This window comes from Leptodactylus fuscus, chromosome 1, assembly GCF_031893055.1.
Source record: "Leptodactylus fuscus isolate aLepFus1 chromosome 1, aLepFus1.hap2, whole genome shotgun sequence".
NCBI lineage: Eukaryota > Metazoa > Chordata > Amphibia > Anura > Leptodactylidae > Leptodactylus > Leptodactylus fuscus.
The window spans coordinates 50,012,787-50,032,025 of NC_134265.1; the positions used below are offsets into that span (position 1 = coordinate 50,012,787).

General features: G+C 45.4%; 1 protein-coding gene across 1 annotated transcript in view; it reads left to right on the forward strand.

Annotated features, from left to right (window-relative positions):
- The first annotated feature begins 3,870 nt into the window (after positions 1-3,870).
- The window catches only part of SERINC5 (serine incorporator 5), a 41,909-nt gene continuing 26,540 nt past the window's right edge, over positions 3,871-19,239 (forward strand). Inside the window, exon 1 of the mRNA XM_075270187.1 lies at positions 3,871-3,988. Coding sequence (XP_075126288.1) covers positions 3,959-3,988 — 30 coding nt within the window. The 5' untranslated portion in view covers positions 3,871-3,958. The remainder of the gene's footprint in view (positions 3,989-19,239) is intronic.

Below are 19,239 nucleotides of genomic sequence, written 5' to 3' on the forward strand. Positions count from 1 at the left end.
GAGTCATCTGCGGCATCCGCCTGAAGACACTCCCTCGGGACTAAGTCCATTCATTTGGGCCTAATCCGGAGCGGAGTGCGTGACCGGATGCCGGTATATTGCACTTAAGGGGGGTATGGCTATAACCTTATGTCAGCCGCTGTGATAACTATAGTAGATCAGGTATGGCTCACTGGATCACTAATGCCCATTATATGTATCGCCAACTACCATGTTGTATGCATAGAATTATTTATTTTTAAATAAAATTCCATTGACTGCAATGCAACATAACATCTGCCTCCTTTGATAATCCCCTGCAACAACCAAAGCACAGCAGTCCTGATGTCTGCCTGTAGCATTCTGCCCCCCACCCCTGCTCACTAATAACCCCCCTCCCCAGCACCCACACTTGTTATCCTCCCTCAACAAATACGTTTTCTTTTGCAGTCGAAACAATATACACATTCAGTGGAAATGCAAATGGATAACCGCGCCATTGTGAGGTCACTTTTCAGAGCTTGGCCCTGTTGAAATGTGACTCTCTAGTGCTGGTCTTCCTCCTTTTATTTGCTGCTAAAATGGCTCCCATTGTTCCCTAATTGGCCGCTTTGACAAGAGCCAGACAGCATGGTCCGGCTACTATGAAAAGGCCTTTCCAGACCACATTAAGCCATGACATGTCGCTTCAGTCGCACACTGCCTCTTATTTTGGGAATCCTTGTTTTCGTATATTTGCTTGTGAAAAGGAACTGTTCTATCCCTCATGTATTTTGTGGATGCCAAGTACCACTTGACCCATGTGACGTGTTAATGCCTCATTAAATTTAACCATTTCAATCCTTGGAGCAAAGTTTTTCTTTAGTATGTGATGGGGCAAGGCACTAATTTTTCCATCTCCGGGATCCCATATAGCCTACAAGGCCTATATGTATGAGCCCTTATAGGAAATCCTTCCTCCATGCTATCTCTTTCTGTGAGCTTTTATGTATGGGCCCGGTGTTTTAGCCCCACAGCTGGTGGTGTTAAAACATATAGCAGATTCTTGACAATGGAATCTATGTGTATATTTGTAGACTTGGCAGGTCCTTCCTTGAAGCCGACAATAGGTCTTTAAAGAGGAAAGCTGACAGTGTGCTGAATTCAGTGCACTGTCGGCTTTCCCAATCTGTGTCCGGTGTAAAGCGCTATCGGTCCCGGTACCGTAGCGCTTTACAGTCAGAAGGGCGTTTCTGACAGTTAGTCAGGGACGCCCTTCTGCCCAGCAGTGCCTATCGCGCTGTACTGTGGAGCGGGAAGGAACACCCCTTCCCTCTGCTCACACAGCTCGTCCATAGACGAGTATTATCAGGAGGGGAGGGGTGTTCCTCCCCGCTCACACTCTACAGCACGATAGGCGCTGCTGGGCAGAAGGGCATCCCTGGCTAACTGTCAGAAACGCCCTTCTGACTGCAATGCGCTACGGTACCTGGACCGATAGCGCTTTACCCCGGGCACAGATCGGGAAAGCCGACAATGCGCTGAATTCAGTGCACTGTCAGCTTTCCAGCAGTATATAAAACTGCATGTGTCCAATCTGATGAAAGGTCCTCTTTAAGGGTAAGTTCACATGGAAGAATTTGCATTGGTTACCACCCTATTTCTACCTCCCATTGTTTTCAATGGGAAGCAAAGATCCAGCAAGACGCTGAAAGAAGAAGTGTCCTGCTCGACCTAGCCAGGGATACCGTGTCTGATTCGGCAGCTTGGGACTCCCTGCGATTAGACCCATTCAATAAGAGAAAGCCCTGAATTCCTCTTCATTTTCTTCTGTGTGAACTTACCTTAAGGCCAGGGGCCTTGTGTTGCAAAAACAAAACACATTTTACAGTACCTATGATATGACAAAAAAAAAAATTAAGCACAGAGATAGCTGAATAAACTTTTTTTTTTTTTTTTTTTAAGAAATTGTTAACACATAATAAAATGTAAACATACATTAATGGGACCACAGATAAATAACAAAGGGACCCCTCCTCAGAAAAAGCAAAGGTAATAAATGTGTCTAAGCAAGTAGCGACTACACATACTCGTATATCTCAATACATCATGTAAAGTGTGAATAGCAACTTACATATAAACAAAGTAAGCCCTCGTTCACATCAGCATTTGGATTCCGTCCGGGGAAGTCTGCATGGGGATCCCCCAAATGGAATACCAAATGTAAGTGCAAGCATTGGTGCAGTAAAAGCACATGGACCCCATAGACTGTAATGGGTCCATGTGCTTGCCGTGAGATCTCCGCAGGGATCTTGCAGACAGGAAAGTAGTTTACCATCTACTTTCCTCTCCGCATGATTCATTATATTCTATGGGGTCCGTGTGCTTTTACAGCACAGCACTTGCAATTGCGTTTATATTCCGTTTGGTGGGTCCCCGTGTGGACTTCCTTGGACAGAATCCAAACGCTCATGTGAACGAGGCCTTATGGTGGCAAATCCAGAGAGGGGAAAGGAACAAGTTTTATATTGGATATTTTTGTGCTTGTTTTTTTGTCATATTTAAATTTAAATAACAACACGTTTATTCATTGAGCATTATTGGCCTGTAATTTGAGTTTACAGTACCTGTGAAGTGGATGAGATTCCGGCTAAACCTATCCACACATTGCAAGAAAAATAAAAAATCTGCACCAGAAACGTCAATTTGACCTACTGAAACACTGGCGTTTTCAGTATAGGTATAATAGAATCAAAGTCCGCAGAGGAAAACTCTGCTGACTTTCTGTGAAAAATACTGCGGAAAAAAAAATGTAATGCGTTTCCACCAGTATTTTTCACAGCAGTCTCGGCTGCGGCTTACTACATGGGGCTTTAGCCTGACAGGACTTTACACCACCTCCTGTCTGACACCGAACTGCTGATGTCCCCTTTAACTCTTCAATAGTTTATACTACTGTGGCCTGACTGTACATACAGTGGGCTGTCCTGTGTATCACTGTATAACACTCCTGTGCACTGTGTATCACTACACAACACTCCTCTGCACTGTGTAACACCGCACTCCACTCCTGTGTACTGTACATACAGTGCTCTGCCCTGTGTATCACTGTATAACACTCCTGTGCACTGTGTATCACTACATCACACTCTACTGCACAGTGTATCACTGTATAACCCTCTTGTGTACATACAGTGGGCTGCCCTGTGTATCACTGTATAACAACCCCCCTGCCCTGTGTATCACTGTATAACCCTCCTGTATACATCAGTGGGCTGCCCCGTGTCTCCCCGCACTGGCCCACCCTCTGATCCCCCTGCCCCGTGTCCCCCCCGCACTGGCCCACCCATCCTCTGATCCCCCCGCACTGGCCCACCCACCCTCTGATCCCCCTGCCCCGTGTCTCCCCGCACTGGCCCATCCTCCGATCCCCCTGCCCCGTGTCTCCCCGCACTGGCCCACCCTCTGATCCCCCTGCCCCGTGTCTCCCCGCACTGGCCCACCCTCCGATCCCCCTGCCCCGTGTCTCCCCGCACTGGCCCATCCTCCGATCCCCCTGCCCCGTGTCTCCCCGCACTGGCCCACCCTCCGATCCCCCTGCCCCGTGTCTCCCCGCACTGGCCCACCCTCTGATCCCCCTGCCCCGTGTCTCCCCGCACTGGCCCACCCTCCGATCCCCCTGCCCCGTGTCTCCCCGCACTGGCCCACCCTCCGATCCCCCTGCCCCGTGTGTCCCCGCACTGGCCCATCCTCCGATCCTCCTGCCCTGCTGACGACAGCGGAAGCTGCAGCTGCTCATTAGCCGCCTGGTATTGGGGTCCAGGAGCCGCACACAGGCGCAGGTCACCTCGGGATACAGAGCCCTCACTCCGGGGTGCGCTCATATATTACACGGGGACACGGCGTAGCAGAGCAGCAGTCTCCTGAGGAGAAGCTCCAGTCACCCCTGTGCCCGCTGCAGCCATTGTACTGCTGAGAAGTGTGCCAGTGTGTCAGGACCATGTCTGCTACAGGCTGCTGCGTCCGGCAGGTAAGAGCTCCTATTAGTACTACTACTCCCAGCATTGCCAGGACCTGAACTACAGGTGTGCCTAGTGTGCCTGCACCTTCAGAAACCGTCAGCATGTAGGATAGAAATATAATAGACCCGGTCTGTTCTTTCTGCTCTTTGATGCTCTGATCTGATGGGGGTTATGGTAGTATTGCAGTCGGGCTGTCATAGGATATGGGATAAACTTTCCAAAAAGACATTTTTTTGCTTGGCATCTTTGTGTCACCCCATGTGTGTTACTATTGCCCTGTATGTTGTGTGTTACTATTGCCCTGTATGTTGTGTGTTACTATTGCCCTGTATGTTGTGTGTTACTATTGCCCTGTATGTTGTGTGTTACTATTGCCCTGTATGTTGTGTGTTACTGGCATTTCCCATCAGTGTGGACGGTGAGAGTTGTGATCCTCCTGAAACCACAATAGACTATTAGGAATCTTGAAGTGTCTGCGCAGGGAATCTCAGAAGATGTTCACAAGTATTATTCTGTGGCCGTCTCCTTCTACCTCTGCAATGTGATGGGGTTGTTGGGTGACATAAGTGTGATCGCTCTCTTATTAGCCTTATTATGAAAAATGTTTGTCATTTTTTTTTTGAAGAACGTGGCTAAGTTTTCAAGTCGATTTACAAAAGTTTCAGCCCGTCTCCTTCCATAGAGGTAGCCATGACCTACTTGGCTCACCCCAGGCAGACGTGAATGTATTCTATAAGTGCCAAGACATCTTCTCCTTATTGCCTTGTGGTCCGTCATATCCATTGTATTAATATGCCAAGAGATTCACCATCTGACATCTGCTCTTGAGGAAGGAGTTACACTTTAGATAATAACAGTAGATAGCACCAACATATTCTGTAGTGCTCTCTATCTGGGGACATAACCAGCAAGTAATCAAAACCAAAGAGAAACTTCCCTGGCCAAAAGAGCTCACGATCTAATGGGACGGCATTAGTGGTTCAGTATATACATGGTGCTCCATCTGTTCCCGGTGTTGACATAGGGATTATAAATAAAGCCGCATATACTATACCAGTCACCCAGGTCGTATCTGAGCCAACATGACTGTAAAGTGCAGTTTGATATATTTGGGCTATACTTGTGTCAAAAGCCATCTTGAAGAAAGCTGGAAGTGGCAGTTCTCATTGTCTGGGGAAGTCAATTCCATAGAATGGCTGCAGCACAAGAGAAGTCCAACAGAATGGTTATGGGGTTAGTAGATGGACATGGGAATGGAAATGGTGCAGCATTGTGGGGACGGGGAGCTTTAGTTTGAAAAGCCCTAGGTATCCAATGGCTCATGAAATTATGGTGTCTGTGGGTTCAGTTATTCTCTGTGGGTCTGACTGTGTTTGTTTAGGGGGTATCGTCACTCCTTGGGGAGAGACCACCATATAGTGAATAATCTACAGTCGGACCCCTCTGGTGGTGGTTTGTCCCTCCTAAGAACAAAAGGATCTGGCATTAAAAATTCAATATGCTGGACCCTTGTTTTCCCTAACAGTGATCAGAGGAGCCCCCATACACATTAATGGCCGACTTATCCTGAGGATATTAAATGGATTATCCAAGAATAACAATTTTGAGATCAGTGGAGGTCCCACACCGGTGTATAGAGCCGGAAGCAGATGACTCTGTACACTGTGCAGTGACCTGTCTCTGTTATATCAGCTCAGCTCCCGTTGAAATTAGTAGGGGTAGCACTGGACCACTGCACAGTGTACAGAGCCGTCTATATCTGTCTCTGTGCACTGTGCAGATATCGGTGGGGGTGATGGCGCTCTGATCTCCTAAAGAAAGGACTACTTACTTGATCTGTGAAGGATCCTATAACAATCCTTAATGGAGATTTCAGGGCCAAGGATCTATCCCATTATATTGTGGAAATGTAGCAATACACCGTATACATTCTGCAGGCATATTCTTCAATCTGATGGGGTCAGCAGTGGTAGGTTTTCCATAGGATATGTGACCTGTATCCTCTCTCCTGCTGTATATGGCTACGGTGTATTCCTCACGTCATAGTACAGTACTGCAGCCTTTGTATTGGGATGATAATAATAATATAAGTCTATGTGTGAGTCACTCCAGTATTTTCTTGGAGAATGTCCAGCATTGTCTTGGCATGTTGTGGAGGCCTCCGCCTGAGATCACTCCCATTCTCTTTGTGCGCTCCGGTTTACAGCGTCTCGGTGGTTGCTGTCACTGAATAGTACATGTCGCTGGCTTGTATTCACATTGTAACCATTGTCAGGGGCTGAGAAAAACTCACAAAATAACTTTATCATCAGTTAGCTTAGAGCGAGCAAGGGAGGAATTTCTGGAGACTGCTGCTGAAATATCTGCCTGTCCTTGGAAGAGTCTTATCTGTTCTGTTGTCTTTCAGAAACTGTCCATGGGGTTTGTCTGGTATTGCAGATGAGGCTCATGTACTTAAAGGGGCTATTTTTTAGGCCATACATAGCTGATCAGTGAGGGACCGACAGCCGCTTCCTGCACAGATCAGCTATTCGACGGAGCATTCAGTCTGTATACTATATAGTGCACCGAGCTAGAAGCGGTCTATGCTGTGCCCTATATAGTGACCGGGCATCGGGACTGCAGCTCAACTCCCATTGATATCCATGTGAACAGTGTTGCACATCCAAAAATCCGTACAAGGAGCCAACTGTCGCCCCCTCCACCAATTTCGATATTTATAAATAGCGCAATACTCTGTAGACAACTGGTGGACAAAAGTGGTGCTGTTTTTGGAAGAGGGCTCAGAGTGTAGGATCCTTTGCGTGGGGTTACCTATGTGTCTTAGGCCTGGTTCAGCTTTCTGTTTGGGGAGTCTGCTTGAGACCCCCGAATGTGAGACCCCAACCCTACATTTGCACTTCTTGCCCCATTAATACTTGTTCTCCTCTAACATGGACATTACATATGAACTGACGTAGAGGATGTCTGTGACCAGATAGTGGGGGGTCCATATAAAAAGTCATCATAGGCCATAGGTGTGCACCCCTGTGCTGTGTCCTGTACCTCTCTTGGCGACTGTATATTAATATACATTACCAATTTTATGTCCAGGCACCATTTTTGTGAAAATGATGCAAGTGTCCCTATATCCTATCTTCAGAGAGAAAAATACCATCGAAACGTCCTTTAAAAAGTTGCCTCAGCTGTTTTACGGACAGTCTGCAGTCTGGTAGCCATGGGTGGGCTATATGGCTAGTGACAGTGAACAGCTGGGAATGTGACATCGCTCCGCCACCAGGATATATTGGATGTTTGGTTATTGCTATTTAAAGAGCAGCTAGTCCTTGTCTACCGCCCCGTCTGCCTAAGAAAATTCCTGTGTAGATACAATATTTGTATAAGGCTGATAGTGATAAGGTATGTGCAGACACCGCGTAATATGGACTGAAAATCTGAATCAAATTTAGCATAGAAGGTGTTACATGAAGATTGTGCTTATGGTGCAGAATTTAGTCACGGATGTCACGTAATGATAATCTGTATTTCCACAACATACGGCAGCGTTTCCGCCCTGTGGTGAAGCCTGATATCTGCTGCGGTTTTTTACACAGGGCCATTTATTCTGTGCTGCTGACCCATTAGTGAAACTATTGAGATGACCAACCAGATACAAGTAAGGAACAAGGAACCTTGAAGTTGAATGGGGACTAAGGTCCCATTTACGAACACTGTACAGTTCCACAACCGAAATTTCACAACAGATAGCCTTAGGTACTACATGGAACGGACACTCTGCATGTTTTCTTGCAGCAGAATTGATGGTGTGAAATCTGCAGCATTTCAGGAGCAGCGAGTAGGCGACATGTTATTACATATCATCCATGCGCGGCATAAAAATTATGCATGGAGATTGACCTGCGCTGCCGACTTTTTTTTTTTTTTTTGCTATATATTTCTCCTTTTTTAATTAGAAAAATCTGCAACAAATCCACATGTAATTTGCGTGGATTTTGCAACAGATATGTCGCAGAATTTATGTCCCATGTTGATGTATCCTTAAAGGGATTCTATCATTAAAATTGTATTTTTTCTGCCTACCATGTCGGAATAGCCTTAAGAAAGGCTATTCTTCTCCTACCTTTAGATGTTTTCTCAGTATGCAAATGAGTTTGTCTCGCAGCACTGGGGGCGTCCTCAGTGCTGTGAGAGAACTCTCCAGCGCCGCCTCCATCTTCTTCAGGAACAGGTCTTCTTTGCGTCTTCTTCCAGCGGCGGCTTCAAACTTCTAGGCCTTGGGCCCAGGGCAAAGCCCTGTTCAGTTATATCTAGTGTTCTCTGTTATCAGCCAGATCCTGTTAGCTTCTATGAGTTTATGAAGCGGCCATGTACTATTGAGATTCCATTTCTATCAGTCTAGGATAGAAGCTGAGATTCAGATGTAAACAGGACCTTAGATCAATTGCAGAAAAAAATGCAAGTGTGAACCTAGGCTTACATAAGCAATAAAAATAGGTTACTAGTACTGTACTAAATCTCTGTGATCCAATGATAGACGGTGACCTACCTACAAGCCATAAATAAATAACCAGCCCAAATTGTAATTGACGTTAAACTGAAATAGAGGCGTATGATGATGGGATTGTGATATGACTCACTGAGAACAGTGTGGCGGTTGTTTAGTAAGTAAGACTTTATGTACACTTGTGTTTCCGGGATCTCTCACACAGATCTTAAATATTTAAGGCATTTTGTTGTGGCCAGGCCTATATCTGATCAAAGTACAATGGAAGAAAAACACACACAAAAAAAAAAAAAACCTCAAACATCTTAGTAAACCAATATGCAGTTCTATATTGTGCACTGTTTGACAGGTTGAAATGCACAAAATTGTGTTTCTATGGTCTTAAGATGAGGAGAGATGAGCCTTCAGAATTATACGGCGCTGCCTATTATAATGTATAGCAGGAGATGTCTTATAATACATAGCTCAGGAATTTTAAGTGTTTTATACTGTGTTTTAGTTTTATAACAAATTGTGATTTATTTTTTTATTTTTCTGGGACTTAAGTTCTTTCAAGAAGTCTATTAGAAACTGGAGTTTGGTGTATGAATTTCTCCTGTTATAATGCTATCTTTGTGCCAAAAAACTGGCGAAGAACATTAATGCTATTTGCGACAAAATAGCATCATTACACCTGCCTTGCCACCTTCCTGAAATAGGGTGCGGTCGGGGCCATGTTTATAATGTAAGTGATGCCCAAAATCTGCCCGCCAGAGAATGCAGCGCACCCCATGATAAATATGGCGTATCCTCCCACACCACAGAGATGATTGAAGTCTTGATAAATCCCCCGCCCAGGGTGTTCTCTATATCACCAACCTGCAGGAGCCGCAGTCCAGCCAGATAATATATCCAACACACAAATTGTATTTCTCGGCCATGTCAAGAGACCCCTAAACTGCTTTCTCTCCTTTTTATTGTTGTTATTACTGTGTATAGGGGACGGATCAGGTAACTTACAGCTTCTCTGTTACCATTCACAATAGTACAGACAGTTTTACAACATTGGTCTGGAGCCGCTTACAAACTGCTGACAAATTCCTAAGAAAACCTCAGGGAATAAGAAATTCTTCTGCAGCGCTGGATGATATTATCAGATTAACTCCGCTACTAAAGAGAGAATCTGACAATAATGAATATACACAGGAACCCCGTATGCACGTGACCAAGTGTTAGCCGTGAGATTGGGTTTACCGGCCTGAACCGTATGTCAGGAAAGGGACTACTAGCAGTATAGTTACCTATAAGGCTAGGAGTCACTGTCAGTAACATACTGTCCTGTACTGTAGATGGACTCCGAGCAGTATAATATATCTATGAGACTAGGAGTCCCTGTCAGCGACAAACTGTCCTATAGAGATTATAATACGGAGCAGTATGTCAGGAAAGGGACTACTAGCCTCATAGATAACTATACTGCCAGGAGTCCCTGCCAGTGACATACTGTCCTATAGAGACTATAGTACGGAGCAGTATGTCATTGGGAGGCAGGCATTCTCTCCTGCATAAGGTGCATGTAATACTTGTGTACAATGGGCCACATAACCTCCATATATACTCTTCCGTATATGCATTTCTACTTGCTCTTACCTAGAAACCCTTACCCGTGAATGTTTTGCACTCCTGTATATTGAATATATTATACCTTGAATGGATACTGTATTAGAGACGCTCAACTAGTAGCATGTAGGCCTTCACAACCATAGGAATCGCCCACGGGTATCAGAGGACCCAAGTGGTGCCAAGAAGACATTCCCCAGGCCATTACCTCTACCTGCTGCTTGTGCCAAATTCTGACCTTTCCTCCAACATGGTGCAACAGAAATCTGAATTCACCTGACCAGGCCATGTTTATCTGCTGCTCAGTGATACAATTTCTGCTCTCTTTTGCTTGCTGGGGTCTTGTCATTCTGTCGCCACTGAAACCTGTTATCTGCTCTTATAGCCCATCCATGCTATAGACCTATGAGTTGTGTTCGGACAGTAGTTGGCATTATATTCAGCTTGGGGACCCCTGAACGGAATACTGAAAGCATGAAAAAAAGTGGTGAGCAATGAAAGCACACGGACCCCATAGACTATAATGGGGTCCGTGTGTTTTCCGCACGGTGTCCGCACGAGTCATGTGGCGAGAAAAGTACTTCAAGCATTACTTTCCTCTCTGTTGTGAATGATTCTTGACATCTTCCTCGGTATGGTCTTGACATTGCATGAGAAAACCCTGTGAAATACTAGTCCTGGCACGTGTAGCACTGAGACCTTGTATGGTTCCAAGTCGCTCACTCATTTTTCCTATTCTAATGTAGATTCACACTGAAACTGATCTATAGAAAACTTGTGAATTGTGTGCAGCATAAAAGAAAGTGACGCGTGTAATATCCGTACAGGAAGCTTTGGCATAGTGGCCATTTAGTGTACCTGAAGGAGATTGGGGATGGGGATGTGTAGGTGAGGGGCTTGTTGTGGTAGAGATTTGGAGAGATTTATTTTTAGTATCTGGAATCTATGAAAATTCACAAGTCATAAAAGACACTTTTGTTCTTAAGGCACTTCATGGTTCTTATACATTTATGCCATGTAGGGTTGGGGGTCCCATAGCCATGGGGGTTAAGGCTATGTTCACATCTGTGCCATGGCAAAGGACTTTTCCCTCCGCTGGTTTGATTGAAAACAATGGACACCCGACCAACGGAGAGATGGACCACAAAAACCGCAGGTACACTTGGAGCCCAGTGGACACAATTGGCTATGTTATGGTTATGTGCGTACTGCGTTTTTTGCAGTCCACCTCTCTGTTGTTTGGGTCCCCCAAGGGACAAGAACAACGTAGAAACATTACTAGTGTGAACCTAACGTAAGCTTAGCCCAATAGCACCTCTGCCAATGGATCTCTCCTCCTGCAGTCGCAGTGGATGCCATGTAGTGCCGCACCCATGACTATAGAGACCCACTAGAACGGGGTCATTGTGAAATAGTTAAGTGCAATTTGATCAAAATATATACATACACACATATATATATATATATATATATATATATATATATATACACACACATTAGATCGAAGCATAATGGATGTGCAGTCCAGGTTTTCTTTTTTGCTTCATGTTGTTACATCAATAATTTGTAACTGAGATTTTTGCACGTCCGCTCCTTTGTTTGTAGCGTCTTTGCAGCTCGGACAAAGGATGGGACATGTTCAAATCCATCATGCCCACTCATTCTTTCTTCTGATATGCTTTTGGTAGAGACCCTGGTGGTGACCTACACAATACAGTGTTGGCCAAAAGTATTGGCCCCTGCAATTCTGTCTAATAATACTCATGTTCTTCCAGAAAATGACTGCAAGCACAAACTCTTTGGTATTAATGTCTTCATTTGTTTTGCTGGCAATGCGGTGCACTTAGTGCTGTAGTGCGCCAGCCTATCACATGGAGGCGCTATTACTGCTGGTAACCTAGGGCTGCACACAGTGTCTTATCTCCTGGGTAGACTGGGAGCAGCCTTGAATTTCGGTTATCTAGCACACAAGACAAAGAAGCCTTATACAGAGGAGGGTGAAACCTGAGAACGAAATTCTTGGCGAAGATCTAGAACAAAGAAATGCAAGCTAGTATATATAAATAAGCATGAAACTAGGAAATAGAATATATCCTGTTTAGTAAATGGCAGTTTTCATGGGCTTGAATCAGTGTAAAATGTATTTTCAGCTAATTTAAATGTCTGGAAAAAAAATCCTTTTTTTTTTTTTTTTTTTTATTATGTGTGGTGGGGGTGGGAAGTGTCCTTATGTATACAAAGCTGGTTGCTTTAGTGATAGCAAATGTTTTCATTCTTACACTGAGAAGAAAGCACTAAGGGGCCATATGTGCTGAGTTTTTGGCACCGCATGTGGGTATAGTTTTTTTAAGTCTCATACCCTGGCATGGGGTTAGCAGGTGGCAAGTCCATGATGGCCAACTCACTTTGTCTACATCCCAAGTATACCTGGGCTAGCTCTTAGAGAAATATGACCAGTATAGCAAGTATGTTGTAAATATGCCACAATGCAACGTGTTACAGGGCCCCTACCTACCTTGTACCATTGGTATATTTTATCATTGGGGCCTCATCCGGGACCAGGGCCTGCAACCATTGTAACACTGGTAGTTTCTGTATTTATTGTTGAACTAGAAGTGACCCTGCAGCTCTGGTAATTCCGTTCAGTCTTATAGACAGGGAATAGATTGAAGGGTGCATTGGTGTTCACACTCCGGTCTTGCAGTGAGAAGAAACAGTGGGCTTCTGGACCCTCATGCTAATGGTGATCCTAGTAGTGGGGTCCCCCGTGTTTGCCTATTCTTTGGATAAGTGATAAATGTTCATTGTGGGAGACACCCTAATGCAAGCCAGTGTTGTCCCAAGGGGCTTATCCTGTTTTATGTAATCGTAACACAAGGGATCGAAGCCCCATAGAGGTCGGCACATCCCAGAATGCGCTCTTATCATCCAAATACACTCTACTGCAAACTGGGCTCCATATTAGATGCATACTTGGTCATCTGTAAACACGCCCTTTGTATGTCACCAAGAGGGTAATGTAATGTATACTGTATCTTTCAGGGTATTGTGTTTTACCTTCAGATTCCTGACCTCCTGTGTTTTAACCCTTAATCTACAGATACTCCCAAACCATTCACTCTGCTACTCATTCACCTCTATCTCTTCACCTGACTGCAGGATTCCTCCCGTGCTGCCCCCACTCTTTAGAATTTTTACCCTCGCCCCATTGATTGTGCCATTACCTTCAAAAAGTATAAGCAGTATGTTAGAGCTCTCCCCTTTACCCATTCATTCACCTCACCCTCTGCCAAAAATGACACATTAAGGCAGAACAATGAGCGCTATTATTCCACATCTACTATGTGCCCACCCCCGCGTTGTAAGCATTTTAAATCCTGGGGTCTTTTCTCCTCATGTGCAGTATTTCTGTACGTGTGCTGTGTTCTAGTGTACGGTACTGCAGATATAGAAGTGGTGTAATACGATGGGTGAGAGAGGTGTCATGTACACAGGCCTTCCATTGCTAAAGATGGCCGACCCCAGGTCAGGACACTGTCTTCATGGTTCTGTGTACTGTGATGCGGATCAGCCCTCTGTCTGGTTGCGTGTATAATAGACACTTCTGTGACCTAGATATGGCTTTTTTTCCCATGACCTCCTGCGGATATACACAATAACATGAGGCTTTAGCTTGTGCACCGCTAATGGTTAATGAAAAGATATTTCCCGTTATTGGCTGAAAACTACGGATGTCTCTGGAGAAAATCAGATTTCTGTCATTTCCCGGAAGCCGACTCTCCATTATTTATTACTAGTGTTATAACCCGGTAGTCACTGTAACCCACATGTGAGGCTTGTGGGGGCGTCATAAATATCTGGGATCTGCTCATGGAAGTATACACAATACATGGTCATGTTAAGCATGAAATTAAAGTGGTTGTGCACATCCGCTATTGGGGGATATAGATGTCATAGAAGGGGTCCCTTATTCAAGACCCCTATGAAGCAGAACAGGGCGCCACTCTGGCAGATGAGGTGTCCAAACCTGTTATGACTGGCCGCAACGTAATGATACATTTCTGCTGCAGCTTGATATCCCCGTATATATAATATAGTGTGTGTATATAATATATGTATATATTTACACACAATAAACTTAATAATGTAACTGTTGACCCTTTCACATTGCGTTCCTATTTCTAGCGGTTATCGTTCATGCAGAATTTACTTCCTGAGCTGTTTCCTCTTAATCCGTTACACAAGAATATTTGCATGTCTTAGGTTTTCTTACGTTGTAGATATTTGCCTAGCTTTGTACACTCATAGCCCTGTTATACTTCAAAAAAACAAAAAAAAAATTAGTCATTATCCTCCGTCCTAAAAAGTACCTAATCCAAACACCACGAAAAACCCCTATACTTTGGTGAGAGGAAATGATTATGATTTTAATATCTTTATTATATGGAAATGATGCAGATTCCTTCTGTGTCAAACATTCTGCGGCTGCTTTCTCATGTACATCTTAAAGGAGAAGAATTCTATATGGGTTATGATGGGACCGTGGTGACAAACTGGAGGTGGAACTCAGAGCCCTCTCTTTGGGCACCCTTCCGTGGAACAGATTATGCTGTGTGGGGGCCACCGTGGAGCAAATTGTACTGTATGGGGGCCACCGTGGAGCAAATTGTACTGTATGGGGGCCACTGTGCAGCATATTATACTGTGTGGAGGCCACTGTGGAGCTTGACTGTACTATGTGGGGTTATTAAAGGGGCTCTATCAGCAAAATCCTGCAGATAGAGCCCCACATATGCGTGCATAGCCTTTAAAAAGGCTATTCAGGCACCGTAAATGTTAAATTAAACTACCCCCCCGTTTTAAAATAATAACTTAAAAAAGAATGTTCTCTACTTACGGAACGTGCACCCAGGGCGGGCATTCAGGGTGCGCCGTCTTCTTCTTCCCCGCCTCTTCTTCCTCTGACGTCTTCGGGTCCCGTCCTCCTCCGGCGCTTGCTCGCGGACACTAATAAAAAAAAAAATAGCCCGGGCGCATGCGCAGTAGCACGCGGCCTCTACTACGGCTACTGCGCATGCGCCCGGGCTATTTTTTTTTTATCAGTGACCGCGAGCAAGCACCGGAGGAGGACGGGACCCGAAGACGTCAGATGAAGAAGAGGCGGGGAAGAAGATGAAGACACACCCTGAATGCCCGCCCAGGGTGCACGTTCCGTAAGTAGAGAACATTCTTTTTTAAGTTATTATTTTCAAACGGGGGGGTAGTTTAATTTACCATTTACGGTGCCTGAATAGCCTTTTTAGAGCCCCACATATGCGTGCATAGCCTTTATCTGCAGGATTTTGCTGATAGAGCCCTTTTAAGGTTAAATCGCTATGTTGGCACTTTGTGATAAATTAGTGGGTTTTGGGTTGCAGTTTGGGCACCTTGGTCTCTAAAAGGTTTGCCATCACTGCCCTAGGAAGTCGTTCTTGAGTGTTATCCAAGTACAATCTGTTGCAAACTCAGCCCCACATCAGATTTGCACTAGGTGATGTGCATGTAATCTAAGTAATGGCATATTCTAGTGATGGGCCATTACTTTATGGGATGGGAATATCCCTTTAATGCTGACAATAATCATAGATTAGCCTAAGAGAAAATCTGATCAATATTTACTCAGTAAAGCCATAGCCCATATTTTGTGTATGTAGTTGTACAGAACTGTAATATGGCTTCCATATCCTTCTTTGGAGCCATACTTTGTCTATATACCACTTCTATGTATTATCCTATACACTGAGGCTGCTTATTACACGTGTTAGCCATACTGGCCCTTGTTATCTGCCATGTGGTCAGTCTGTAGCACATTCCATAAAACTACAAAGAAACTTTGCTATAAGAGTTCTCCTTCGACTTGTAATGATAACGCATGGCCACGTGTATCCTTGTGTACAGTCGCACTGCCTGTCTTAGTCATCCTGGAAAACACAGGAAGCATCTGCTGTACGTCCAGCGGTCAGTCCTGCCCAGAAAGGAAAGGTGTATTTGTGGTGTCTGGATTGTTATAATCCTTTAGGACATGGCTGTAATGTGAAGTTTTGCCAGACCAAAGCGTCTTGTTGTCTTGTAGAGACCTTTAATTGTGGCTTTCTAAGATGTTATTCCCTCCGTGTAGAGTTCTGTCCTGTGCCATAGACCTTCTGTACACCATCGGCAGCCCTGAGCGAGGCTTCTCTAATATAAAGAGCATGAAATGGATGCTGCATGTTGGCAACAGATTAAAAACCAGCTCTGTCATCTTGTCTACACATGTCGCTTATTACGGGTTCTTGGTTTATTCTTAGCTAAGCCTGCTATTAGGGGAATACAGGGCAAACTATCATGTGGGAAAACTAGTGTGCGGAGCCCTGTCATCTGGGCACACTGGTGTGCGGAGCCCTGTCATCTGGCCACAATGGTGTTGGAGCCCTGTCATCTTGCATGTGGAGCCCTGTCATCTGGGCACACTGGTGTGAGAAGCCCTGTGATCAGGGCCAACTGGCGTGAGGGGCCCTGTCATCTAGGCCAACTGGCATGAAGGGACCCTGTCTAGTGTTAGGGGCCCTGTATTCTGGGCCAACTGGCGTGAGGGGCCCTGTCATCTGGCATTAGGCGCCCTGTCATCTAGGCCAACTGGCATAAAGGACCCTGTCTAGTGTTAGGGGCCCTGTATTCTGGGCCAACTGGCGTGAGGGGCCCTGTCATCTGGCATTAGGAGCCCTGCCATCAGGGCCAACTGGCGTGAGGGGCCCTGTCATCTGGCATTAGGAGCCCTGCCATCAGGGCCAACTGGCGTGAGGGGCCCTGTCATCTGGCATTAGGAGCCCTGTCATCTAGGCCAACTGGCATGAAGGACCCTGTCTGGTGTTAGGGGCCCTGTATTCTGGGCCAACTGGCGTGAGGGGCCCTGTTATCTGGCATTAGGAGCCGTGTCATCTAGGCCAACTGGCATGAAGGGACCCTGTCTAGTGTTAGGGGCCCTGTATTCTGGGCCAACTGGCGTGAGGGGCCCTGTTATCTGGCATTAGGAGCCCTGTCATCTAGGCCAACTGGCATGAAGGGACCCTGTCTAGTGTTAGGGGACCTGTGCTCTAGGCCAACTGGTGTGAGGAGCCCTGTCATCTGGCATTAGGAGCCCTGCCATCAGGGCCAACTGGCGTGAGGGACCCTGGCATTAGGAGCCCTGCCATCTGGGCCAACTGGCGTGAGGGACCCTGGCATTAGGATCCCTGCCATCTGGGCCAACTGGCGTGAGGGACCCTGGCATTAGGAGCCCTGCCATCTGGGCCAACTGGCGTGAGGGACCCTGGCATTAGGAGCCCTGCCATCTGGGCCAACTGGCTTGAGGGACCCTGTCAAGTATATGAAGTACTATATGTTTCTGTTAAGGCACTACAGTATATGGATACATTATTGTAGTATTTAGGTATGTTTTTAGCATTATGTGGGCACTTCTGTATAGCAATGTCTGACCATTGCTATATACCATATAGATCTGATCAGTTTATTATCAGTAAATGGGTGCTGGGTTGCTGTATGGCATTGTCTGGGCACTATGGGTCTTTCTCCACTCAGTGTTACTTTGTGACTTTGTGTTATGTAGATGCATAAACTGGGATTTACTATGGAATACTAAAATGAAAAAAATAAGCTTGTAAGAATCTTATCGGGTATGTTTAGCAGTGTGAATGGTATAGATAGCGGACATTGCCTGCACGTGTCTTATTGTGCAGCTTCTCTGAATGGTGCTGTATTATTGGACCTCCTTTGGTCTTTAGTGCGGCAGTAATTCATCATGGCATACACCGGTATCCCATTCCCACCGCCATTATTGCACATTTGATAGGAAGAGTTCACCATTCATGCTGCTGGTACAAAGTCTGCCCTCACCATCAGCATAGTGTAAAACAGAAATGTGGATTCATCTGACCAGGCATTGTTGGTCTATTTTCCAGGGCCCCATCTTGCCTTTCTTTCTCCCTTATACTGTAATGGTACTCAAACTGGCTGTATAATGTTTTAGCCATAAGGAATGGAGGAATCTGGACCCTCAAGAAGGTGGCCCATGAGATTACTAACCTTTATTGTCATCTTCCTGAGCTGTAGTGTTTTCCCACCAATAACTGGGCAGATTACCGGAGGTCATAGAGACAAATTTTTCCTGTGATTTGTGATTGGAGGTTTCTCTATGGGCCTGGTGACAGGGAATGAGTGGTTAATAGGGAGACGGCAGACACCATGGTCTGGGTCAGTGTTTTCTTCAATGTAGCGACCCTTCCTCCCATCCTATTATTTTTATACATCATGGCCTTTTCAGAGAGGTGTAAGAAATTGTATCAGAAGGCCCCTTGGCCGGGCACTGATGCTGGGCACTGGTGCTGGGCACAGCCGCCTTTCTAACAGAACAGGTTTTATTTCCGCATGGAGTCAGTAAGAACCTGGAAACTTTTACCAGTGGAAACCTGTATAAATTCGTAGAATGTGTGATGTCCTCTTACCAAATTGTGTAGATTTTCTAGCTGCACTAAAGACACCAAGCTCTCCCTGAAGGAGTCCGCAGATATGTTTGCTTTGAGCTCTCAGGAATGGGAAATGACTAGACTGTACAATAAGACATCCATCGTGTCCTGTACATTCCTGGGCTTGTGAATCCTCCTGTGTTTGTCACCCAACACTACTGAAAATTGGAAGACACATTGACAAATACAATAATGGCTTCTAACCCACTAGATTATTATTATTATTATTATAAAAGGATACTGACATTAATGCGCAGTCATCTGTAGCAGTATAGTGAGTAGCCATAGGACTAGCTATGCCTTAAAGAGGACCTCTCACCACCCCACTAAGTACAGCTCTTTGCATAATGTAATAGCTGCTGTTTTGTTGATTCTGCCACAGTTGGATTTTTTTTTTCTCTCTAGCCCCCACCATTCCTGAGCAATCAATGGTATTAGTTTTGGTGCCTGTTATGTTACTTAGGCTCTGTACTGTCAGGAGGGCGGTGTCAGGCAGGAGCAGACAAGGCGTGGGATTCTGAGCTCTGACACTGGCCGCCTCTGGAGCTCTGGATCACACAACCCTGCCCTTCTGACATTACTGATCTTGAATAGCACATCAGGCACCAAAGATAAC